The sequence below is a fragment of the Crocodylus siamensis genome, chromosome 14 (genome assembly GCF_052110815.1).
Source record: "Crocodylus siamensis isolate JL-2025a chromosome 14, ASM5211081v1, whole genome shotgun sequence".
Classification (NCBI taxonomy): Eukaryota; Metazoa; Chordata; order Crocodylia; family Crocodylidae; genus Crocodylus; species Crocodylus siamensis.
Window position 1 is genome coordinate 11,072,237 of NC_143408.1, and position 24,632 is coordinate 11,096,868.

At 50.5% G+C, this 24,632-nt stretch overlaps 2 protein-coding genes and 2 pseudogenes across 3 annotated transcripts in view; 2 read left to right on the forward strand and 2 right to left on the reverse strand.

The window, feature by feature from the left end:
• The first annotated feature begins 743 nt into the window (after positions 1-743).
• LOC149853360 (uncharacterized) lies at positions 744-1,441 on the forward strand (annotated as a pseudogene).
• Positions 1,442-3,320: 1,879 nt separating this feature from the next.
• LOC149853361 (uncharacterized) lies at positions 3,321-5,296 on the reverse strand (annotated as a pseudogene).
• A 7,267-nt stretch (positions 5,297-12,563) lies between these two features.
• Positions 12,564-24,234, reverse strand: LSM7 (LSM7 homolog, U6 small nuclear RNA and mRNA degradation associated). The gene is made up of 4 exons (XM_090027851.1): positions 24,085-24,234; positions 18,059-18,149; positions 17,857-17,928; positions 12,564-13,626 (listed from the first exon to the last, which is right to left on the reverse strand). Exons 1-4 carry the CDS (start codon positions 24,088-24,090, stop codon positions 13,484-13,486), a joined length of 312 nt encoding a protein of 103 aa, XP_089883977.1. The 5' UTR covers positions 24,091-24,234; the 3' UTR covers positions 12,564-13,483.
• The window catches only part of SPPL2B (signal peptide peptidase like 2B), a 144,119-nt gene continuing 143,704 nt past the window's right edge, over positions 24,218-24,632 (forward strand). For both annotated transcript variants that reach the window (XM_090027849.1, XM_090027850.1), the window contains exon 1: positions 24,218-24,348. In XM_090027849.1, the coding sequence (XP_089883975.1) occupies positions 24,292-24,348 (57 nt within the window). In that variant the 5' untranslated portion in view covers positions 24,218-24,291. The remainder of the gene's footprint in view (positions 24,349-24,632) is intronic.

Below are 24,632 nucleotides of genomic sequence, written 5' to 3' on the forward strand. Positions count from 1 at the left end.
AGAGTCCAGGTTCAGGTTCATGCCAAGGCCTTACATTGGTGCAGACTCCTGTGACACGGAGGCCACCTGGGACCCTTCAGCAGAGGAAAGCTCCATGGACTATTTCCCTGTACCAGACCTTGCCCTGGAAGCAGGCAAGATGCACAACCCTACTCCTTTCAGAAGAGAGAGACACAACTCTAAGCCTCCCCTCCTCCTCAGCCTATTAGAACATGAAGTTATTCAAGTACTGTCCTAACCCATGTGTCCCACATAGACTTCTCCTAGCACAGTCTGAGGTCATGGGGCTGACAGGTGGGCCAGAAACTCTGAGAGTCTGGCTCAGAACTGCAACAAGTAGGGAACATTAGTCCAGCACAGGACCTGCCCCTCCCTCACCTAGGAGTGCACTGATAGAGATTTTAGGGGCCAATACTGATAGCCAATTTTTAAGGAGACATATTGGCCAATACCAATCCAATTTCTGATACAGCTGTGTCCAGCTGGCAAGTCTGTTGTGGTGTAAGGGGAGTGGGGAGGGATGGGATATGGGGGGGGCAGATCAACGCCCACCCCACAGTGAGGGAGGAAGTGGGGCTGGGAAGATGCTGCCCAGCTGGACAGGGCGGGGCACAGGACAGAGCTGCAGTTCATCCGGGCACCTCTCCCAGCACCAGTGTGTGGAGAGGCAGGAGCAGCCACACTACTGCATCAAGTGTGGGAAGAGCTTCAGGCAGCCCTCAAATTTGGCCAGGCACTGGTGCATGCACACAAGGGAGAAGCCACATCAGTGCGCAGAGTGTGGGAAGAGCTTCAACCTGTCCTCCAACCTGACCAAACACCAGCTTATCCACAAAAGGGAGAAGCCACATCAGTGCTTGGAGTGTGGAAAGAGCTTCACCTGCCCCTTCCGCTTGGCCCAGCACCAGCTTATTTACATAGAGCAGAAACCACATCAGTGCTCAGAGTGTGGGAAGAGCTTTAACCTGTCCTCCTACCTGACCAAACACCACTTATCCATGCAGGAGAGAAGCCACATCAGTGCTCAGAGTGTAGGAAGAGCTTCATCCGATCCGCCAACCTTACCCAACACCGGCTCATCCACAAAGGGGAGAAGCCACATGAGTACTTGGAGTGTGGGAAGAGCTTCATCCAGTTCTCCGACCTGGCCCAACATGGGCTTACTCACACTCAGGAGAAGCCACATTGGTGCTCAGAGTATGGGAATAGTTTTGTTCAATTCTCCAAATTGGCCCAGCACCAGCCTATTCACATGCAAGAGAAGTCATATCAGTGCTCTGAGTGCAGGAAGAGCTTCACCTGATCCTCCAACCTGACCAAACACCGGCTCATCCACACAGGGGAGAAGCCACATCAGTGCTCATCGCATGCAAAGAGTTTCACCCAGTTCTCCTGCCTCGTCCAGCACCAGTTCATCCACAGAAAAAAGAAGCCACATTGATGCTCAGAAGTATTGGAAAAGCTTCACCCAATCCTTTGATCTGGCCTGGCACCAGCTTATCCAAATGGGGAGAAGCCATCAGTGCTTGGAATATGGGAAGACCTTCAGCCTGTCCTCCAACCTGACACGGCTCATCTACATGGGGAAGAAGCCACATTGGTGCTCGCAGTATGGGAAGAGCTTCCTGCACTCCTCCAAACTGGCTCACCACCAGTGCAACCACATCCAGGAACCCCCATAATTTTGCCAGCAATGCAGGAAGCGTTTGGGGACATCTACCTGCTCAGCACCCACCAGTGTCTGCATCCAGGCAAGCAGACTATGCATATGAACTGTGTCACAGAGCACGCACCTGCCTGAGAGCAGAAATGGCTCGGGAGAGGCCCCTAGTGGCAAGAAGGGGGAGGCTCAGCTACCAGTTACCAGGGCAGCCAGAGTCACAGGTGCTGGTTGCTAGGGCAACCAGAGGGGAACCAGCTAACAGGAAGGGGCAGGGCCTGGCCCATATAAGCCCCAGGTGTGAGCCAGAAGGGTAGTTCTCCTCTAGTGGCCAAGGGAGGGGGAGCTTGGCCAGTGCAGACAGAGGGGAGAAGCCCATGTGCATGAGTATCCTCTTGGTTGCCACTATGGGTTGGAGTATTTCCCGGTAAGGAATGAATGTTGTTTGGCCGGATGGTTTAGCTTTTTATCTTATAGCCCAGGGGCTTTGTGTTCTTCTGTTCGCCGTTTTGACCGGAGGACCAGGTGAGGCTATTAGGGGTTGGAGGAGGCCTCATAGGGGCTCCACGGTAGCATGGGGACCCTGGCACCAGAGAGGGTGCAGCATTTGGGGTTCATTGACCCCAGCCCCAGAGCAAAGGGGGGGGTCAGTGAGAAGGCCCAGAGCAAAGCGGGGGGGGAGGGGGGAGGTCAGTGAGAAGGCCCAGGCCAAGACCTCTCCACCAGGAGTGCCTTGTGGGCCACCAGATGAGGTATCATGAGCTCCTGCCACAGGGTGGAGTGCCAACATGGCACCCTGGCCTCGGCACCCAGTCCTCCAGCAGGCTCAAAGGACTCTGTATCTCAACAACCAGCAGAAGCCCAGGGAGGAGGAGAGAGGTGACCTTCTTCCTTCCCCTTCTACTCCTGCCCCTGCTACCCACCGCCACCAGTTCTTAGCCTACCACCAGCCTGAGCTAACCAAGAGGAAGAATACTTCTGTGGGTTATCAGGGTTGTTGGTTGTAGATGTGTTGCTCTAAGGCAGTGCTCCCCAACCAGTCTATCAGAGTGGGGTGAGTTGGTGGGGGGGAGGGGTGACAAGTGGCTAGAGCATGGAGCTAGTGGTACACAGCAGCTTGAAGGGGCCTGTATGGTATTGTCCATGGGGCCCCCCAAAATGCAGGGCCCAGGGTGGTCATCCTGATTCACCCCCACCATTCCCAAGAGATGGCATCAGACTGCTCCTGAGCCGGCTGCAGTGGGGTTTGAGGTGCAGCGTGCAGTGAAAGCCGCCTCCACCACCTCCACCCTGTGCATGTATGGGGCCGGCATAGTATGTATTCTAGTGGGTAGCCCAGTAGATCCTGGGCTGAATTTTAATTCAAAAAGTGATCTTGTACTTAAAAAGGTTGGAGACCACTCGTCTAAGGCAGACAAGGTTCTTTGGAACAAAAATGCAAAATGCAGGTCTGTGAACATGCAAATGCAAGGCAGGGAAGATCAGAGGGCATCCTTTCCTGCCCATGGCAGGGGATCAGACTAGATGATCTGCTTAGGTCCCTTTTGACCCTACCAACTATGAAACTAAGTGTGAGACAAGTGGGGGCAGGCAAGAGAGAATGTTGAACTGGTGATAAAAGAATGTATCTGGTAAAATGCAGATGGGTTACCTGGGGTTATCAGATGGCAGGCAGGTTATAATGTGCCATAAATCCAATGTCTATATTTAGTCCATGACTTTGTATCCAGTAGATTTATGAAGTGACGTTCATAGGCTTGTCTATGAAAGGTACTTTATAAATTCCCTTTGAGGTTTAGAACTGAGAGATTGGAGAGAGCGTGGTTGTCTTGTAACAAGTGTGCACCTACAGGTGATTGGGTATTTTTGTCTTTGATAGATTTCCAGTGTGTGTTCATACTGGTGTGCAGTTGTTGCTTGGTTTCTCCTACATATTTTACATCAGTGCATTTAGTGCACTGGATGAGTTATATTACATTTCTGGAGGTGCAGATGTGAGATCCAGGAATGGTGATGGTTCTGTTGTGGGGTGTAGTAATTGTGGAAGTTGTTGAGATGTGTTGGCAAGTTTTTACATTTTTTGTCCTGGCATGGTTTGGATCCACTTGGTGTGCTTTAGGCCATAGGAAGTTTGCTTCTGGTGATGTGGTTGGCAAGGTTCAGTGCTTGTTTAAAGGGTAGGTGGCACTTGAAATTTCTCTTTAAGAACTGGGTCATCTTTTAGTATGGGGTGTAGTTGCTTGAGGATTTTCCATACAGGTTGCAGGGAAGGATAATATAGCAGAACTAATGGTGTGCGATTTGTGGGGATTTTCTTGTTGTACTGCAGTAATTCTTCACTAGGTATATGGGTGGTTCTTTTAAAAGTATGATCCCTCTCTCTGGGGGGGTGGTCCTTGTTGGGTGAAGACCCTTTTGAGATTTGCAAGGTGGCAATCACAGGTATTCTCAGTGCAAATTCAGTATCAGGGGACTTGCCTGTATATTACAGCTTTCTTGGTGTGTTTAGGGTGGTTGCTGGTTCTGTGTAGATATGTTTGTTGGTCCATGAGTTTCTTGTATGTAGTGGTTTGTATTTCACCATTCTAGATATTGATCATAGTATCTAAAAAAGAAATGTTGGTGCTAGAGTATTCAAGAGAGTCTGTTGGAGGGCTGAGCGTTATTGAATTTGTGATGGAAATCAATCAGACTGCAGATTTTGGGTCCAAATGGTGAAGATGTCCTCTATATATCTCAGGTATAGCATGGGTTTCATGATGCAGTTCTGGAGGAATTCTTCTTCTAGGTGGGCCATAAAAAGTTTGGCATATTGGGGGGCCATTTTGGTGCCCATAGCTGTGCCCATAGTCTGGAGGAAGCATTGGTTATTGAAACTGAAGTCATGCATGAGGATGAAGTATATAAATTTGGTAGTATATTTAGGTCTGTACTCTGAGTTGTAATCTTGCTCTTGTAGATATGTAAAGCAGGCTTGGATGCCATCCTGCTGCGGGATGTTGGTATATAAGCTAGTAACATCCATGATGGCTAGGAGGGTATTGCTTGGAAGGTAGTCTGTTTTTAAGTTTTCGTAGAAAGTATGTTGTAGCTTGGACAAATATCGGTCTTTGGGTCACAAGAGGCCTTCGGATGGAGGAAACCAGGTCTTTCATCATTTAGGGTTCCATAGTCAGATATTATAGGTAAGCCCTGAAGCCCCATGGAAAATCCTGTCCAAAACTGGTTGCCCAAACAAGCTTATCAGTATTCTGAGACTCCTCCATGACAACGTGTCAGCAAGGGTTCTCAGCAACAGGAATCAAACAGAACCATTTGCAGTGAAAACTGGAGTGAAGCGAAGTTGCGTCATTGCCTCAACTTTATTGTCTATCTTCATCTCCACCATAATGTACCTTGTCAACAGAAAACTCCCACCTGGAATTGAAATTGTGTATAGGATGGATGGAAGACTCTTCAACCTTAACAGACTCGAGTCCAAAATGAAGACCACGACAACATCCATAATGGAGTTCCAGTATGCGGATGACAATACGTCATTGCTCAATCTGAAATGGACCTCCAAACCATTCTTAATGTATTCACAGAAGTCTATGAGCGTATTGGCCTAACTATAAACATCAGGAAAACACAAGTCCTTTACCAACCTGCTGCAAATGGAGAAACAAATCAGGCTGCGCAAAACAGCACTGTTCCATTTTTGACTTGAGTTTCGAGGTTTTGACAGAACAGCATTTTGTTTTGAATTTCATTTTGAGTCGAAACAGCTGTTTTGCTTCGCTTCATCAAAACAGTGAGGCTGTTTCAACATTTTGCCCATTCACTATAATGGGGAAGCTTGAAACAGCCTCTCTCATCTGGCAGGCAGATCAGGGCCTAACCCTGGGAGGGCTGTGGGGGCTGTGCCAGTCCTCCCGGAGCTGAGGGCCCCTGATCTGCCTGCCAGATGAGGGAAGGAAGCCGGTGCTGACAGCTGGCACTGGGGATGGGAACTGAGCCTGATTGCTCAGTTCTCTTCCCCAGCGCTAGATTGGGCTGGGGAAAGGAAGTCAGGCCAGCTGGGCTGAGCTCCCATCCCCAGTTCTACGATCGGGCTAGGATGAGTTCCTTACCCCAACATGACCATCGGGCTGGGGAAATGAATTCAGTACTTCCATTCCACTGCCGAGCATGTGGAGGGCCTCCCCACACACACTTTTGTGGGACGCTCCATCTGCCCCAGCATTGCAGCGATCACAAGTTGCATTGGTACCTCGAGGTATGTAGAAAAAACTGTTAAAGCTGTGTCTGTGTCCAAATCACTGATTCTGTGAATCGGCATCAAATCTTTAGATTTGGATTTGGCTGAATCAAATCGGGGACAGTGATCCAAATCAATGAATTGAATTGCTGTCCATGATTCGGGCTAAATCTGAATCAAATAGGGCCTGCTTCACACACCCCTACAGAAGACATCTCAAGAGCTTGGAAAAGTACCACCGATGGTGCCTTCGCAAGATCCTTTGGATTAGCTGGGAGCAGTGGTGACGCATAGGGGGTGCACTCCCAAAAACGGCTGCAGCGATTGCAGCAATCAGCCACAGCGATTAGCCATCATAGGGTTGCCTGGGGGGAACCCCCAACCTGGTCTGCAGGATCCCCTGTGGGGGACCCTCCCCCCGCCCAGTCAGCAGGATCAGCATGTGCCCCCCCCCTGCCTAAGGTGGCACCAGTTGCCCATGGCTGGGAGGATAGACACAAACGTCAGTGTCTTGGCCAAAGCAAAATCCAAAAGTACTGAGGCCATGATCATCCAAAACCAACTTTGCTGGATGGGTCATGCTGACTCCCGCCTTCCAAAGAGAATCATTTTCTCACAGCTGAAAGAAGGTCAGTGAAATAGTGGAGGGAAAAGAAAGTGTTTCAAAGACACCCTGAAGGCAAACATGAAGAGGTGTAACATCGACATCAACACTTGGGAGACCCTTGCTCAGGACCAGCCAAAATGGAGAAAGGCTGTTTGGGAGGGACCTCAACACTCTGAAACAGTTTGTTGACAGGCAGAAGAGGAGAAAAGGAGCAGGCAAAAAGAACATCAGAACATCCAGTGCAGCAACACAGTGCCCATCCCTCCTGGAAACACCTGTCCTCACTGCGACAAGACATCTGGATCTAGAATTGGGCTATGGAGCCACCTGCAGACTTATATTAAGATCCCTGGGAGACGATCTTACTTGTTCGCGAGTGATCGCCCATCAATCAATCCTTATAGGCTTGCCTGGTTTTCCTTGTTTGTGGATTTTAGGGAGTATGTCCCTGGGGAGGTCAAATTTTGTAGTTTTTCTTGTAGTTCATTGCTCATTCTTTCCCTGTAGCAGTCAGTATAGTGGTCAGGGTTTGAATTTTGTCCAATGTGAGGTGTCCAGTCTGATGGCTTTTTGAATTTTTTGGTGTTAATCTTTTCCACAATGTTGCCACAGGATAAAGAGTTTTGAAAGTTTTTTTTTTTTGTTTTTTGTTTTTTTTTTGGGGGGGGCAGGGGTTCAGTTATGGAAACAATCCTTAAGACAGAGTGTCGTAAAAAATCTAGTTCTCCACATTGTAGTATTTTATTAGGGTATTTTTCTGGACAAAAATAAAGGCCTTTAGATGGGACAGATTTTTTTCAGCTTTGGTAAGTGTGTGCGTGGAGAGTTGGAATATTGTACTTTATTGGTGTTGTTTCTTTGGTTGTTCAGTGGCTGGGAAAGTTGTTCTTGTAGTGATTGGTTCCATTTTTTTCTTTTCATGTTGGATGGATGTTGTAAATTTTTATAGTCTTTTAATAGCTGTTGTATAATGGTTGGGAAGATATCCTGATTTCTCTCTCAAGTTGTTGAAGCATGTGTTGATTTCCTTCTTGAGTTGATCTCTTTTGGAGTAGGTTATCTGAAGGAGATGATTTTCTTAAGTTATTCTGCAGTTTTCTGAAGTTGTTGGTGTTTGTGCCCAAAAGAAGAATTTTTCCAACTATTTAGTTGGTCTGATAAAAGATATCACAACTACCCAAAGAACCTTGTCTATGGGTTCTCTGGTCTCACCCAGCTATGGCTCCACACTGAGAGCAGAGCTGCTGAGGATTAACCTCCAGCAGCTCTATCAATGCAGAGCTGCTGCATTAGGATGCCATGGCACCCTGGGGTTCCTTGAGATCCTTTCAAGGGTGCCATGCTATGTTAGCACTGTTAAGGTTATAAGCATGATTCACAAAATAAACTCGGAGATTTCAAATATGAATCCATAGTGTCAAAAACATTCTGCCCTGTTGGGCTCTTTCCACGTTCTTTGCTACAGAGGAATTGATCTATTATTTTTCTATAATATAAAAATGAGGGAAAACTAAGAGTTGGCATTTCCTGAGAGCTGCCCCACATCTATTAAGTAGTGTCTTGAGTCTATTGAGGGGTGCCTCAAATAGCTCCCTGTCAAGGGTATTTAAATGCACCCCGTTCACTAGAGCTGGTAGGGGAGAGACAAAAAGAAGCTGAGAAGGCATGTCCAGACATTGCCCAAAAAGACAGCAAGCAGCAACCAAAGCCATGCTTAGCTCTTATGTGAAACTTATTATTCATGTGTTCAAAGCACTTTGCAAAGAAAGCTCAAAATTGTCTCTCACTGTGGGAAACAGGCAGAGAGGCTTCCCAACAATGCTTGGCAAACTAGCAGCAGAACCGGGGCCAGAACTCAGTTCTCCTAATTGATGGATCAGAGCATAAGCTAGAGCAGAGGTAGGCAAAATATGGCCTGTGGGCCAAATCTGGCCCATCAACCTACTGGAACTGGCCCATGGCTGCCCCTGTGGCACTCTACATGGGGCCGGCATTCTCTGGCATGTGCCAACCCACACCCACTGGCCTGGGCCCCAGCCAGTGTGCAGCTTCCAGCAGGGCTGCTCCCAGTGCAGGTACAGCTGGCGGGGTGCTGCTCTGCTCCCCTCACCTCCAGTTGCATCTCTTCTTCCTGCTTCTTCCCCTGCTGCACTGCTCTGAGTAGGGGGTGGATATTCAGCCAGGCCTCCTGCCCCAGTGTGCGGGCCTCCAACCCCAGCTGTCTTCTACCCACTCCACCTGCCCAGCGCGATGAGCAGCCACCTGTGGGTGGGTGGATCAGATGGAAGGGAGCCAGGAGCTGAAGCAGGAGTCCTGCGTGCTGGGGCAGGAGCTGCCTGGCTGAAGCCTCCCCGCCTCCACCCAGTCCAGAGTGGCGTGGCAGGGACAGGATTGGAAGGAGCCTCTGCTGGAAGCAAGGGGAGCAGAACAGCACCCAGCTGGCCATCCACTTCTACATCCCCCACAAATTCTTCCTTGTTTGTGAGTAATAGGTCAAGAAGAGCATGGTCCCTAGTTGGCCTCTCCAACACTTGCACCAGGAAGTTGTCCCCAGCACTCTCCAAAAGCTTCCTGGATTGCCTGCGCACTGCTGTGTTGCCATCCCAGCAGATGTCAGGGTGACTGAAGTCCCCCAGGGCCTGTGATCTGGAAACTTCTGCTAGTTGTCTGAAGAAAAGCTCATCTACCTCCACCTCCTGGTCTGGTGGTCTATAGCAGACCCCACCATGATATTACCCTTGTTGCTCTCTATCCCCATCCTCTTCATCCCTATAGTTGTTCACCATCCTCTGTGGAATCTAGTTTAAAGCTTTGCTTACTAGGTTGGCCAGACAGTTCCAAAAGATGATCTTCCCAGTTCTTGTTAGATGGATGCCATCTCTGGATAACAGTCCTTGTCCCCAAAACATGTGCCCATTGTGGAAGGATTCAAAGCCTTCATGTTTACACCACCTTTTCAGCCATGCATTTACCTCCATGTTGTGATGGTTACTGCCTAGACCCCTACCTTCCACTGGGAGGATTGATGAGAACATTTTACTGCATACTGGTACTGCTTAGTTCAAGAGGTCAAAGCTATCCCACTGCCTACATTCCTTGCTTACATATGACAGGTCCTGTGGAAGGTAGCCCCCATTCACCTGTATCTCTCTGCCTCCTGGAGCTAGTCATGAGGCCCCACCTTGCCAATAAGCCTGTGCGAGCCTTCAGACAGAGCTTCAGATCTGGAAAAGCCTCGGACGCTTTGGTGTCTGAAGCGGCACATCCAGCTCAAAGCGCGGCCTCAGAGATCCGGCCATAGGGTATAATGGGGAAACAATAAAATATCTATAGCTTCGTTGGTTTTTGTCTGATTTGGATGAAATTTTCAGGGATGGTAAACTCTGCAGAGAGCATTAAGCCTGCCAAGTTTCAAGAAGACTGGTGCAGGCATTTTGGGGGAACTGCACCCCAAATTCTTGAAAGCAAATCTCCAGTCACGTCTAGGTGTTACAACACGGGGGGGGGTGAGAACTGCAGGAGTCGTGGCCCCTGGTGAGACCACAAACCTACCAAGGTTCAAGAAGATTGGTGCAGGGGGTTGGGGGGAACTGCCCTCAAGCTGCAGACAAGTAAAACTCGTGCCATGGGTGACGTGTGTGTTAAGATGCAGCAGGGTGACAGCTGCAGGGATGGTGGCCCCTGCTGTGGCCATGATGCCTGCCAGCTGTCTAGATCAGTGGGGGGGGGGGGTTGGGGCCCTGCACCCCTAGCTTCTGACAGGCAAAACTTGTGACATGGGTGCTGTGGGACTGCCTGTGCGTCTTGGTGCATGGAAGACACTACTGCAGGCATGGCTGCTAAGCTACTGTTACCAGTTACCAACCAATCACGATTCACACAGGGACCAGCTCAGTACACAGGACCTAGCTAATGTAGCCAGTTAATTGCTATTAATTAGCACCTACAAAACCAGACTAAGGAGAGGAAATAATCAATACTGACAATCAACTGCCCCAAGACAGAAACGGTCAGTCCCACAAGAACCCTTGGCACAAGTTTTATTTTAGTATTTTGAGACTTGGTGAATAACAATTCTTATTCACTTTATGGACACCCTTCATGATCTTGTACACCAAGGCTATCCAACTTCCAAGGGGTCAGGATGCACCAGGGGAGTCACATGCCTCATAGGCCACAAAAGGAAAGCTACAGCCCTTCTGGGCCACACGCCTCATGGATGTACCGCAGGCCTCAACATGCCACACCTGAAACTTGAACGAATCCCCTTCAGGTAGACCGACCCAATTATAGACCTCTATTACATCCCCTCTCAACTTTCTTGTTTCCAAACGAAAGAGGCCTAGCCTTTTCAGTCTCTTCTGATACAGAAGCTGCTTCATACCCCTGATAGTGCTGGTTGTCCTTCTCAGTCCTTTTTCTAATTTTACTATATCCTTTTTGGGGATATATGCCAGAACTGCACACAGCATTCAAGATGTGACTTTATTAAGTGGCATGCTGTTCTCACTTTTGTTTTCAACTCCTTAATGGGTGCATCTGCTTACAACACTACATCATTTTAGCAATGTGCTATGGCAACATAGCAACCACATGTGTCTACATGTAACCAGCATCTGTTTCACCATAGCAGTGCGCTGTTATAGTATGCCACTACAGTGAACTCGCAGCTAAAAATAACTGCGTGCCTGGTGTATGGCACAGTACAGGCTGCTACTGCACTGTGCTTTAGTACTTCCAAATAGGGGAAGGCATCTACATGTGCCTGTACAGTGACATTGCTGCTGCACTGTGCTTTAGTACTTCCATAAAGTACTAAAAGGAACTTGGGAAGTACTAAAATGAACTTCCAAAAGGACCTACTAAAGCATGGCAGCAAAAGAAAGTACTAAAGCACAGCACAGTAGCAACATCACTGCAGGGACATATGTAGACAAGTTTCATATATTTCATAGACATTAGGGCTGGAAGGAACCTTGTAAGATCTTAGAGTCCAGCCCCCTACCTGAGGGGCAGGAAGTCAGCAGGGGTCATAGGATCCCAGCAAGATAAATATCCCAATGTCTCTTGAAGATGCTCAAAGTAGATACTTGAACCACCTCTGGTGGCAGTCTATTTCAGACCTTGGGGGCTTGGACAGTAAAGTTCTTCTGTATGTCCAGCCTGAAATGGTCATGGAGGAGTTTGAGACCGTTTGACCTTATCATCCCTTGGGGCACTCTGGGGGACAGATATTCCCCCAGATCCTGGTGAGCACCCCTATGAACTTACAGGCAGCCACCAGATCACCCCTGAGCCTGGAGTTTTCCAGGCTGAAGAGTCCCACAGCTCTCAGCCTCTCATCATAAGGTCTGTTTTCCTGACCTCTGATAGTTCAATAATTAAGTTTATTTGCTTTTTAGGTTGCCACTACATTTTATAATGAAGTTTTTAGAGCACTATCTGCAATGAGTGCAAGGTTTCTTTACCAAAATTGTAAGACCTACACAGTACTTGATCTGAAGTATGTAAAGTTGAGGCTACTGTTCCCCACAAGCATTACTTTGTACCTATCAACACTGAAGTTCACCTGCTGCTTTTTAACGCACTCACTTTGGTTTTGTGAGCTTTCTGCAGCTCCTCACCATCAGCTTGGAGTTTAACTCTTCAAAATATCTGTCTGCCTTCAATCTGCAACTTCATTTTTGCATTAAGTCTGTCTATACCTCTCAATGACAAAAATGACAGAAAAGCCATTTTTCACGTCTGTAAAGTTAGAAAAATTCTGTCTCAGTGCCCCTACCTGTCTATTAGATAGGAACATGCTTTTCTTAATAGATTTGCATGACAGAGAAAAAGCCATATGTTCACATACTCAGACCTCTTTAGTACTGATGTTATAAGAGGTAAAGCAGCTAAGCTTTTTACACCTTCCATATTGAGCTTACAAATTTGACAGTTAAAAACATTTACCTGTGATACAAAAAAATCATTTGAATTGACAGATATGGAACATTCCACAATTTCACCCCAGCAACTTTTCAGACTAAAAAAATGTGTGAAAGGCAAAAGGAAACTAACTTTTTAATAACTTGTATTTATTCATAGCTCTCATCCTGAGAAGCATGACATATTAAAAAAGAAAGTATACTTACAAATCAAGTAAAATTAAAATCATAGACAATTGCTAATCGGTTTGCTTACAAGATACATAAGTAGCCCAAGACAAAGTTCCTGGAGTTGAACATTTACAAAAGTGTTCTTTTTCTTGAAATTCTCTGTCACATAAGAGAAAACAGATACTTCAGAAAGCTTTGAAATCATGACAAAGTGACCTAAACATAATGAAGTTTTTAAGATGAACTTCAAGTTTCTGGGAGAAACAGAATTTACAGACCTACCACTGGCAGACTGGGTGGGGAAGAGGTAAAAAAGGAATCTGCGTCTCTCCCTGTAGCATTTGTAAATTGTGGTAATAGTTATAGGAACATATATCCCTGTACACTAAATTATCAGTGGGCACACACAAGAACCACTAACAGAACCTAAGATATTCTCTGCCTGCAAGTACTGAAATCTAGAAGAGCAGTATAATAATAATAAAAAATCATCATGTTTATTGTTTCAAAGTTTCATACTCAGTCTTCTGTGTACTCCTGCTGGCTGCTACCACTGTGAAGTCTTAAAGTAGTCACTTTAGGTCCACAATATGGGGAGCATCCATGTACAGTTTGTTAATACTTTACTTGCAACAGTGATTGGAGAGCAGTAATTAAAAATCTTTATTGAACCAAATTCAAACTTTTGTAGATGACTCTCTGTATGTCTGTTGTTACCGGTGGCAGCTTGTAAAACTAAAGGGTCAAAGTCACTCTGCCATCTATAAAATGAAAATAAAAATTTAAATTTTTCCCAAAAGAGGAGGTTTTGCATATACCATTGGTTGTTACACTGGTGACTTGCAGCCTGGAGGCTTCAGTGAGAATACCAAGAAACATCAGCCATCTTGCTGCTGAATGAAAGGGTTTGGAATAGCTTCCATTCCATCCTGTGGACAAATAAGAACTACAGATGTTCCTCTGCACACCACAAGTCCCAGCTGGCGGGTGTCCTCTGTAAGTTTATATTGGTCATCTGGATCTGAAGGGTGGGGGGAGGTGGATGGAAAAAAAGAATATAGCAGGAAGCTTAATGTTAGTGACAGTGTAAAAGGAGAAGACAGTTCACCCACACAGCACACAACTTACGTGTGCTCTCTTTGGGCATCTTTGCACTATTTAACTGAATAGTTATTTTTTATTGCTTTTTATAACCTTTTGATAGCTTTAGAAGTTCTTGAAAATCAAGGATTTAAATAGTCCATATCTTGTGATAATACAAGCTGTGCTTTGAAGCATATGTTGTCCCCGTTCTTTATACTTTTCTCCAGTCACACTGGAGAAAAACAAACAGGTGATGAAAGACAAAAAGGGCTCCCATCTGAAACTCTTCCAAATATTTTGGGACCAATGCAAAAATAGTCCCAACTGGACTTCCAAAAGGGCAACTCTTCCATGCATAATTGTTGTTTATTCAGTAAAAAGTATACTTGGCACCTCGTCCACACTTAGTTATTATATGCTGCCAAGATAAAAACAGAGACGCCCTTTTGCAACCCTGAAAACTATTCTTTTTTGGAACCTGAAAACATTTAGCAATTACCACATTTAGCTGAATCCAAAATGAAGTTTGCCCCACCACCCAGTCAATATGGGAGGGGGCTGGAGATCCTCATATTAGATTCAGATACTGGTCCAGGGCATGCATGGGCCCAAGCCCTGGCTTGGCTCTGCGAGAGACCAGAGCTGAACCACTGCTCTGGGGCTAGCTCTAGGCTGGGGTAGCTTGTGGACATGGAGGATGGACGTCATGGTGGGAGCACCCGGGGGAGACCACACAGCCTATCCTCCAACCCCACCCCTACCTTTACTTTCAGTTCCAGCTGACCCAGAGCTGCTGCCATTGATTCTACTTGGCTGGGCTGGGCTGGGCCCACTGCTGCGGACTGCCCTGGACCCAAAACAGAGCCATCACAGGAAGTAGGCGGTGGAAGGGTGCAGGCAAGTGACAGGGAGGTAGGCACAGATGGGGAAAGTGTCATGGGAGACAAGTACAGGGGTACAGACAGGGAGGGCAAGGGGTAAGGGGTCTGGCCCTTTGCTTCTTGCTTTCCCAACCACAGTGGTGGCTCTGGCAGTAGTTGGGGCACAAATTTAAGGCAACCCTAGAATAATTAGATTCTATACATGCAAAAGTGGAAAAATATACATTTTTTACATTATAGACCCTAATTGGGAGGAGGGGTGTCTTGAATTCAAAGTCAGCTTGGATTTGAGTAAATACAGTACAGTAAAATCCCTGTTATCCAGAAGTGGGGAATGGGAGGTGCCAGGTATCTAAAAATGCCAGTTACCTGAGGCCAGTGATTTTTGGCCAGACATGGAGTAAGGGGGGTGGCAGCAGCCGCACACAGAGCAGCTGCAGTGCAGGGTGGTGGGTGGCAGGCAAGCTCCACCCCCCGAAATTCTGTGCAATAGTGTTTTGGTTACTCAAATGCAGGATAACAGGGATTTTACTGTATTTGGGACTAAGCAAGTGTCTTTAAAAATCTGCTAATAGTAAAATTCAAACCTAAAAACTGTGGTTGACAGGGCAGACATTGTCTTACAACAGATTAATTAAGTGCTCATGCACTTTTGTCCTTGCATACCCATGCAAAATAGCTTCAAGCTATTAACTTCAAGCTGTATAAGAATCAAAAAGAAAACAAAGTAAAATGTTATGGCACAAGAAACCAAGTCAGAGTCAGTTGTACATTTTCATAGTTGTCAGGCTGCTTGTTTTGGCCAATTATAAAATTTTATAGGAGTGATCCACCCATTTTCATAAAACAACCAAGAGCAGTATTTTTCTAAGGAGCCGAAGGAATGAGACAATGAGCTCCTGCTGAGATCCATTTTCCATTTTGGGAGAAAAGGGTGATGTCACATGCTGGACACAATTACTACTAAGAAGTCACTGCTGTATACAAGAGTACAGAGAGAAATCAACACCATCTGTATGTCCTGGAGGACAGTCAATCAAAATGACTTTTGTAGACCAGTTGTTCTCAGCTGGGGTGCTGTGATGCCAGCACCACTGCCACTGTGGGGTCAAAGTGTCCTGTATGCCTCAGGTTTCAGCAGGCACATTGGAGCCAGACTGGAAACAGCTGCAATAGAAGTTTTGCATCTGTCTGCATAATATAATGCACTGGTCTGCACCCTCCCCACTCAAGCCATATACATTATTTCGCCTACCCTCTGCCCCCTCAGTACTAGCTCCCTGTGTGCTGCATGTGCAAACCCAGCACCTCAGTTGTTACAACACCAGAACTAGAGTTTGGGAAGAAACTGCCCTGGAGTAAGTAAGCGAAGAACTTGGCTGAGTGATTCCTGATCCCCACCAGTGACCTAGAGCCATAGGTACATGGGGAGTCCACTGCAATCCCGGGTAAGCTCTTTGAAAAAATTATCCTGGCACACATCCAGGAGGGCCTTGCGGGGGAATGCATGCTCAGGGGCAACCAACATGGGTTCATCAGTGGCAGGTCTTGTCAGACCAACCTGGTGGCCTTTTACGATCAGGTCACCAAATCATTAGACGCAGGGGTTGCTGTGGATGTAGTCTTTCTGGACTTCCGGAAGGCTTTCAACACCGTCTCTCACCCTGTCCTTATCAAAAAGCTGGGAGACTGTGGTGTCGATGCCCACACAGTCAAATGGGTCGCCAACTGGTTGGAGGGCCGCACCCAGAGGGTGGTAGTGGATGGGTTCTTCTCGACCTGGAGGGACGTGGGCAGTGGGGTTCCACAGGGCTCGGTCCTCGGGCCCGCACTGTTCAACATCTTCATCAGTGACTTGGATGACGGGGTAGAAAGCACCCTGTTCAAGTTTGCTGATGACACTAAGATGTGGGGGGATGTGGGTGCACTAGAAGGGTGCAATAGGCTACAAGCTGACCTTGACAGGTTGCAACGGTGGGCGGATGAGAATAGGATGGGGTTTAACACTGATAAGTGCAAGGTGTTGCACATGGGGAGGAAGAACCGGCACCACACTTACAGGTTGGGGAACTCCCCTCTTGCCAGCACGGAGACGGAAAAGGATCTTGGAGTCGTCATTGACTCCACGATGAACATGGGCCGGCAGTGTGGGGAGGCAGTCAGGAAGGCCAACCGTACCCTGTCATGCATCCACAGATGCATCTCGAGCAGGTCCAGGGAGGTGATCCTCCCCCTCTATGCGGCGCTGGTCAGGCCGCAGCTGGAGTACTGCGTCCAGTTCTGGGCGCCACACTTCAAGAGGGACGTGGACGATATGGAAAGAGTTCAGAGGAGGGCCACTCGTATGATCAGGGGTCAGCAGGGCAGGCCTTATGAGGAGAGGCTACGGGACCTGAACCTGTTTAGCCTCCACAAGAGAAGGTTAAGGGGGGACCTTGTGGCCTGCTACAAACTGGTCAGGGGGGATCAGCAGGTATTGGGGGAGTCCCTGTTCCCCCGTGCGCTGCCAGGAGTGACCAGGAATAACGGTCACAAGCTGGCGGAGGGTAAGTTTAGATGAGATATTAGGAGGCGCTACTTCACAGTCAGGGCGGCTAGGGCCTGGAACCGGCTTCCAGGGGAAGTGGTGCAGGCTCCTAGCCTGGGGATTTTTAAAAGGAAGTTAGATGAGCACCTTGCCGGGGTCATCTGACCCCGGTGCTCTTTCCTGCCAAGGCAGGGGGTCGGACTAGATGATCTACCTAGGTCCCTTCCGACTCTAGCTACTATGAAACTATGAAACTATGCACTGGGAGCAACTGTGTGCAGGGCCAGCCAGAGCTAAGGGAGCACGCCCAGCCAGCAGCCTGAAGAACTGAATATAATAATTACATAATCAATTAATAACATTAATCAATCAGACACTTAGAATATTTATATTATATTTTTAATGTATTTATATTACTTTTTTATTAATGGGGTGCCACTAAATTCTGAAAAATTTTGGAGGGGTGCCTTTAGTTTAAAAAATGTTAAGAACTACTACTGTAGACAATGAAACACTGATTCAGCAACAATATGCTTACCATACTTTTCACCACAGAGTCACTTTTATTGGCCTAATAGTTTTAATCTTGTTTTCCTTCTATGGATTAAACTCAGTCAGATCACAGGTACCATATTTGTCTGCCTTTTAGATGTCTTTTATGGTTAAATGGTTTGAAGGTGCTTTCAGATTTCACCATAAAGCAATCCTCATAAGAAAGGAAGCTTCTATAGTTAAAGGTTTCAAATAGCATATTACATACCTCTCATATATTCAATAGTACCATCAAGTACAAGATTTAGAAGAGGGTCAAATCCTTTCAAGACTCCACTAGCTATTAAAGACAAAAAGAAAAGACCCAAGGCATACAGTTAGAGACCATAATATATAAATACAGAAAAATACTTCAGGAAGAAATCTTTCAAAGATGCAAGGAAAAATAACATATTCAGTTTGAAGCTCACCTTCCCTACCACCTTGAAACTTTACTCGAATTGTTTTGTCTATGTATTTTGAGAGATCCAAGATACTTTCTTTCTTCTTCTTCTCTTTATCCTGGAGAAAAAAGAAAAAGAATTAACAGGAAGTAAAGCAAGCCCATCATTTGATTATGCTGATATACTGCATAGCAGAATAAAATCCTGTAACACACAAGCTATTACTATTAACAAATACCAAAAAAGTGTTTGTATACGTTCATTTTTCAATGTGGACTGCCAATACCCAAAATATACGTTAATCTAAGCCTAAAATTTCTCTTACACAACAAATCCTTGTTCAATCTAGAGTACTGCATAAGTTTTACCTGACAACAGGTATACTTGAAATAAAACAACTACAGCCTATTTATTAGATGGGACCTTCAAATCCAAGTCAAGTTATTCAAAGCCTTGCCCTCACTCTGATGTGTAACGTATGCCTTAATCATTGATCCATCCTAACAAAGAACACTACAAGACCTTGAGATTTCATTTTCAACAACAGCATTACTGAATTACAAATCGTGCACAATCTTTCACTTTCTCCATATAGATAACATAGCATAAGGGGGTAGGCAATTATTTGGGCCCACAGGCCACATAGGGAGTTTTGCCGAGGTGCCACGGGCCAGGTCAACACCCCCCCTCTTCCTGGCACAACGACTCGCCAAAACTCCTTGTGTGGGATGGGGCTGTGACCAGACTGGGAGTGGTGCCCAGGAGCAGGAGGGGCGGGTGAGGCTGGGATCATGGGGTGGGGTTGATCTGCTGCCCACAAGTCCCTGTGATGGGAGCAGGTTCCATGGGCAGGGGCATACAGATTGTGGGTCTGCCCTGGCCCAGTCCTGTGTGGTTACTAACCCAAGATCCTGGGATTTCCACGGAAACCAGCCAGGGACCATGCGGGCAGGGCACTCCAATCAAATCTGCCCAGTGAAGTGCCCTGCCCGCACAGTTTCCAGACGGTCTCCATGGAGCCCCTGGGATCTTGGGGAGGTGACAGCACAAGGCCAGGGCAGAGCCCCAATTCTGCAAGAAAGGCTGTGCGCTGAGTGCATCGCAGCTTTGCCCCAGTCCCACGCTGTCACCAGCTACCCCAAGATGCTGGGGTCTCCCTGGCCCTGCTCACCTGTTCTGCTCCCAAACAGTGCCCCCCACTGACCCATGGCACCATCCCAGCCAAGTGCACTGCTGGCATGGGTCTCACCACTGGTGATGGGTGTGGGGTGGGTGGGCCCAGCGGCAGTGGCAGCTGGAAGGAGTGGCTGTTGCTTCCAGGGCTACCAAGAAATGGGGTCCAGGAGCAGCCCTACCCCAGTCCCACTGTGTGTCCAGGCACATACAACAGCCCAGGCACTTGCCATGGGCCAGGCAAAAATCACTCTGTGGGCCATACATGGCTCCACAGCAGGGGCAGGCAATTATTTCGGGCAGAGGGCCGCTTACCCAGTTTTGGCAGGCTGTTGAGGGCTGCATGGGTAGCCCCGCCCTTAACAGGTGCCCCGTCCCGTGGTCAACATCTTGGGACCAATGTCCCAGTGTCTTGGGACCAATGTCCCAGGGCTAGCACTGGTGGGGCCCAAAGCAGGGCACAGGCTGGCAGGGGTTGGAGGAGCCGGGCTGGGCTGCACCAGCAGGGAGAGGGAGGAGCTGGCCCGGCTCCATAGAGCCCCTGCCAGCTGGGGCCCTGCTCCTGCCGCCCTGCTCTGGGCCCCAGAACCGCGGTGGGGGCCCGTGCTCCCACTGGCTCTCCGCCCACTCACTCCCAGTGCCCCCCAGCCCCATGGTACAGGCGGGGGGCAGCACACAGCCCTGACCCCCAGAAGCTGGTGCTGAGTGCAGGGAAAAGTGGCCCGGTCGCTTTTTCCCCGCACTCAGCACCAGCTTGTAACCCGGCCCTGCTGCCAGCCTGGGCCCTGCTGACTCTGGGCTCGCCTGTCGGGGCTGCGTGCAGTGGCAGCAGCTGTGGCCCCCCGCTTGCCGCACCGGGCACTGTTGGCTGCTGCCAGAACTTGCAGGCGGGACAGCCCACAGGCGACAGTGGCAAACACTGCTCGATGCAGCAAGCTGGGGGGGCCCCAGCTGCTGTCGCCCCAACAGGCGAGCCTGGTGCTGCGCAGGCCCCAGGCTGGCAGCGGGGCTGGATTACATGGTGGTGCTGAGCACAAGGGGGAGGGAAAAGCGGCCCCTCACCTGCCCCATGTGGGCTCCAGACAGCCTCATGTGGGCAGAAAGGGATCTTGGAGTCATTATTGACTCTAAGATGAACATGGGCCGACAATGCGAGGTCACGGTTGGCAGGGCTAACCGCACCTTGTCGTGCATCCACAGATGCATCTCAAGCAGGTCCAAGTAGGTGATCCTCCCCCTCTATGCGGCACTGGTCAGGCCACAGCTGGAATACTGCATCCAGTTCTGTGCGCCCCATTTCAGGAGGGATGTGGACAACATTGAAAGGGTCCAGCGGAAGGCCACACGCATGATCCGGGGACTACAGGGCAGACCCTACATTGAAAGACTGTGGGACCTAAACCTGTTCAGCCTTCACAAGAGAAGGCTGAGGGGGGACCTGGTGACTGTCTATAAACTCACTGGGGGAGGGACCAGAAAGGTTTAGGGGAGATGCTGTTTCCCCTAGCACCCCCTGGCATGACAAGGAACAATGGACACAAGTTATTAGAGAGTAGATTTAAATTAGCCATCTGCAAGAACTACTTCACGGTCAGGGCAGCTAGGAGCTGGAACCAACTTCCAAGAGAAGTGGTGCTGGCTCCTACCCTGGGGATCTTTAAGAAGAGGCTTAATGCCTACCTGGCTGGACTCACTTGAGTCCAGTCTTTTTCTCCCGCCCCGGCGGGGGGTCAGGCTTGAAGATCTACAAGGTCCCTTCCGACCTGACTTCTATGATTCTATGAGTGGCTGTAGAGCAGGGTGCCGGCCATGTGGTGGGCAAGAGGCCGGGAAGGAGCCCAGGAAAAAGCTGAGTGCAGGAGGGTGGAAGGGGGAAGCAGCCCTTCCCCTGCCCCAAGGCTGGCGCTCCCTGCTGCAGCCACTCGCAGCCCATGTGAGGCTGTCTGAAGCAGGCACAGGCAGCCCCACATGGGCTGTGAGCGGCTGCAGCGTGGGCACCAGCCACAGGGCGGGCAAGAGACCGCTTTTTCCACCCTGTGGTCAGCTTTTCCCCAGGCTCCTTCCCTGCCCAGGGTCCTCCCCTGCCCTCCCCCCATCCTTACCTGAGCTTCCTGCGCCAGGGCAGCCACGTGGTCCCCGGCCAGAAGCCCTAGCTGGGACTTCCGGCTGGGGAGGTGGGGCCAGGCAGGCCCTGCTGTTGTGGGAGCCCACCAGGCTTCCCCTGGGTCCTACTGCCCTTCTAAATTTTTAGGAGCCCTATGGGCTGGATAGAATGACCTTATGGGCTGGATCTAGTCTGCAGGCCATATTTTGCCCACCCCTGTAATAGAAATAATTGGAGAAAAACAGCTTCTTTTAACCTAGGCTTTTTATCATTATTGTAATACACTTCTGTTGTTTTAGCAATGTGAAGACTGTGTATGTGCTGGCTTATACCACACACACAGGTTCAAACCTAGAACCATAGAGAAGTAGGGCTAGAAGGAATCTCTAGGTCACCTAGTCCAAACCTGGCCTGAGGCAGGATCATCCCTATGCAAACTATTTTATACAATCCATAATCTACACTCTACAAAAAACTGCTGTCGGTTCTGACACAAGAAAAGACAGCGCCCTACCTTGCCACAAGAAAAGCAGAGAGACCATGGCAGCCAATGTCCTGGTTTTATAAAATGTTGTCAATACGTGCTCAAGAGATCCCAGGAAGAGGGCCATGCCCCTGCTTCAGAGGAAAGCAAAACCCCCCCATAGTCCATACCAATCTGCCCACAAGAAAAAATTATTTCCTGCCCCCAAATATGGCTATTGGTCTGATCCTGAGTAGAAGGGTAAGACCAGAGGCGGGCCAAATACAGCCTGCAGGCCGGATCCAGCCCATGAGGCCATTCTATCCGGCATGTGGGGCCCCTAAAAAAACCTGAAAATTAATATTGATATGCCCTCGGTTCCTGTAAAAAATGACAGCAGGGATTTCTGGTCTGGGACCAAATGGCTGCCGCATGCTGGAAGCTCAGGTAAGGTGGGGGGGGGAAGAGGGGGAGGGCAGGGAAGGAAACCAGGGAAAAGTGCTTGGGGAAAAGCAGCCCCTTGCCATCGCCCCACACTGCAGCCGCTCACAACCTGACTGGGGCTGCCTGTGCCTGCTCAGCACAGCCCCACGCAGGCTGCGAGCAACTGTAGCAGGGAGCTCCGAGCACAGGGCAGGGGAGAGGCTGCTTTTCACCATGCTCAGCTTTTTCCCGGGCTCCTTCTGTGCTCCTTCCCAGGGCAGAGGAAAGTGGCCCTTCTCCCACCCCATGGCTGGTGTTTCCTGCTGCAACTGCTTGCAGCCTGCACAGGACTGTCCTGAGCAGGCACAGATAGGCCCAGGCGGGCTGAGTGGCTGCAGCATAGGGCACCGGGCACAGGGCAGGCAAGGGGACACTCCCCCCGCCAACTTGTAACCTACCCTAGCTGCCAGCCTGGGCCCTGCTGGCTCTGGGCTCGCCCATCAAGGCTGTGCATGGCAACAGCAGCTGCTGCCTCCCCGCTTGCCACATCAGCCAGTGTTTGCCACCGCTGCCTGAGGGCTGCCCAGCATGCAAGCTCTGGGCAGACAGCAGCAGCAAACACTGCCTGGCACAGCAAGCGGGCAGTGGGCCGCAGCTGCTGCCTCCGTGCGCAGCCCCAACAGGTGAGCCCAGAGCTGGCAGGGCCCAGGTTAGCAGCCGGGGCAGGGAGGGGGTTGTTACAAGCTGGTGCTGAGCACAGGGAAAAGCGACTCCTCGCTTACCCTGTGCCCAGCGCCCAGTGCCCCACATTGTAGCCACTTGCAGCCTGCATGGTGCTGCCCGTGCCTGCTCAGGACAGCCCTGTGTGGGCTGCGAGCGGCCGCTGTTGGGAGCACGGGCCACGGGGTGGGTGGGGGCTGCTTTTCCCCATGCTCAGCACCAGCTTCTTCCCTGCCAATGAGCAGGGGGCTGGGGCTGTGCACTGCCCCCTACCTGTACCACGGGGCTGGGGGGCATTAGGAGTGAGCGGGCTGGGAGCCAGCGGGAGCACGCGGCCTGCACCAATGTCCTGGGGCCAGTGCTGGCAGGGGCCAGAGCAGGGCGGCAGGAATGTGGGGTCCCAGCTGGCAGGGGCTCTATGGAGCCAGACCAGCTCTCTGCTGGTGCGTCTGAGGAAAGCCTAAAAACACCCTGATGCATTGGACAGAACAGACAGGAGGGACCAGCAAGCCGAGAAGCAGAGGAAATACCCACGTCAGAACACAGGCATTGATTGCTATGCCTAGATTACCCCGATCAGCCTCTGTTCAACCTCTTCTTGAACCCCTCAGCGATGGAGAGCCCACAGCTTCCGTTCCACTGCCTCCCTGCTCTAAGTGAAGGCGTTTTCCAGGACAGCCGATCTAAACTTACTTTATGGCAACTTCAAGTCACGGGCGGCTCATTCCGAGGGTGCGGGAGGGCGGCTGCCTGCTGCAGGGCGCATCCCCCCAGGCTGCCTCCGTGACCTGTGGCCCTCCCCAGGAGCCGCGCGGCAGCAAGCGGGTGCGCGGTGGCGGCACTGAGCTGCGCCCCTCTCTGCCGCCGGGCGCTCCCGGGGGGGGCAGCAGGGCGGGGAGTCCCGGGCCCGCAGCGAGCAGCCCGCGCCCGCCGTGCCACCCCGAGGCGAGCGGCTCCGCCTCTCGCCCCAGGACTTGCTGTTCCAGCCCCGGGTCGCCGCCGCCTCCGGACCCTCTCTGTGCACCAGGCGAAAGCGAGGAGCGTCCCCCCCGCGGCCGCGGCATCGCACACGCGCTCGGCGAGGGCTCGGCCCGAGCGACCGAGCAGATCCCGAGCCCGAGCCCGAGCCCGAGCCCGAGCCCCGGCTCTTCCCGCGCAGCCGCAACCTACCGCCATTTCGCCCGCCGCGCCGCGCTGCCACCCTCCCGCGGGCCGCTTCCGGCTTCCGGGCCGCGGCTGCCCGCCATTGGCTGTTCGCGTTGTTTTCCGCCCTGCGCCGGGCGGCAGGGGCGGGATTTCCGCGCGGGCGCGGGTTGCTGGGTGACTGGGCTCGGCGCGCCCGGCCGGGCTCGCTGCGGGACAATAGGCGGCAGCGGCATGGCGGTGCGGGCTGGCCGGATCCAGCCCCGGCTGCTGCTGCTCCTCGTGGCGCAGGTGAGTGCCCGGCTCCTGCGTCTGCCCCCGCTGCCCGGCCTGGCCCCTCCCCGGTGCGAGGCTCCGCGCGCCCTTCCCCGTTGTCCTGCCGGGTCCGGCCTGCGCTCCGAGCGCCCCGGCGGCCCTGGGGAGGGCAGAGGCGGGCCGGCCCCTTCCCTCGGGCGGCTCGTGTGCGCCGGCAGGCGACAGGCCTCCCGCTGGCGCCCGCCCGGCCCTCGAGGCCTTCTTCTCAGCTGCCCTGGCGCAGAGGCTGCTTCTTTCAGCGAGGCCCCGAAGGGGCTAAG

What these genes read in the sequence shown, in the direction of transcription:
- LSM7 (XM_090027851.1), bottom strand. An exon ending in GTTTCAAGGTGGTAGGGAAG is followed by an intron (nt 17,929 to 18,058) that starts GTGAGCTTCAAA and finishes TGTCTTTAATAG; the next exon opens with CTAGTGGAGTCTTGAAAGGA. An exon ending in TACTATTGAATATATGAGAG is followed by an intron (nt 13,627 to 17,856) that starts GTATGTAATATG and finishes CCCACCCTTCAG; the next exon opens with ATCCAGATGACCAATATAAA.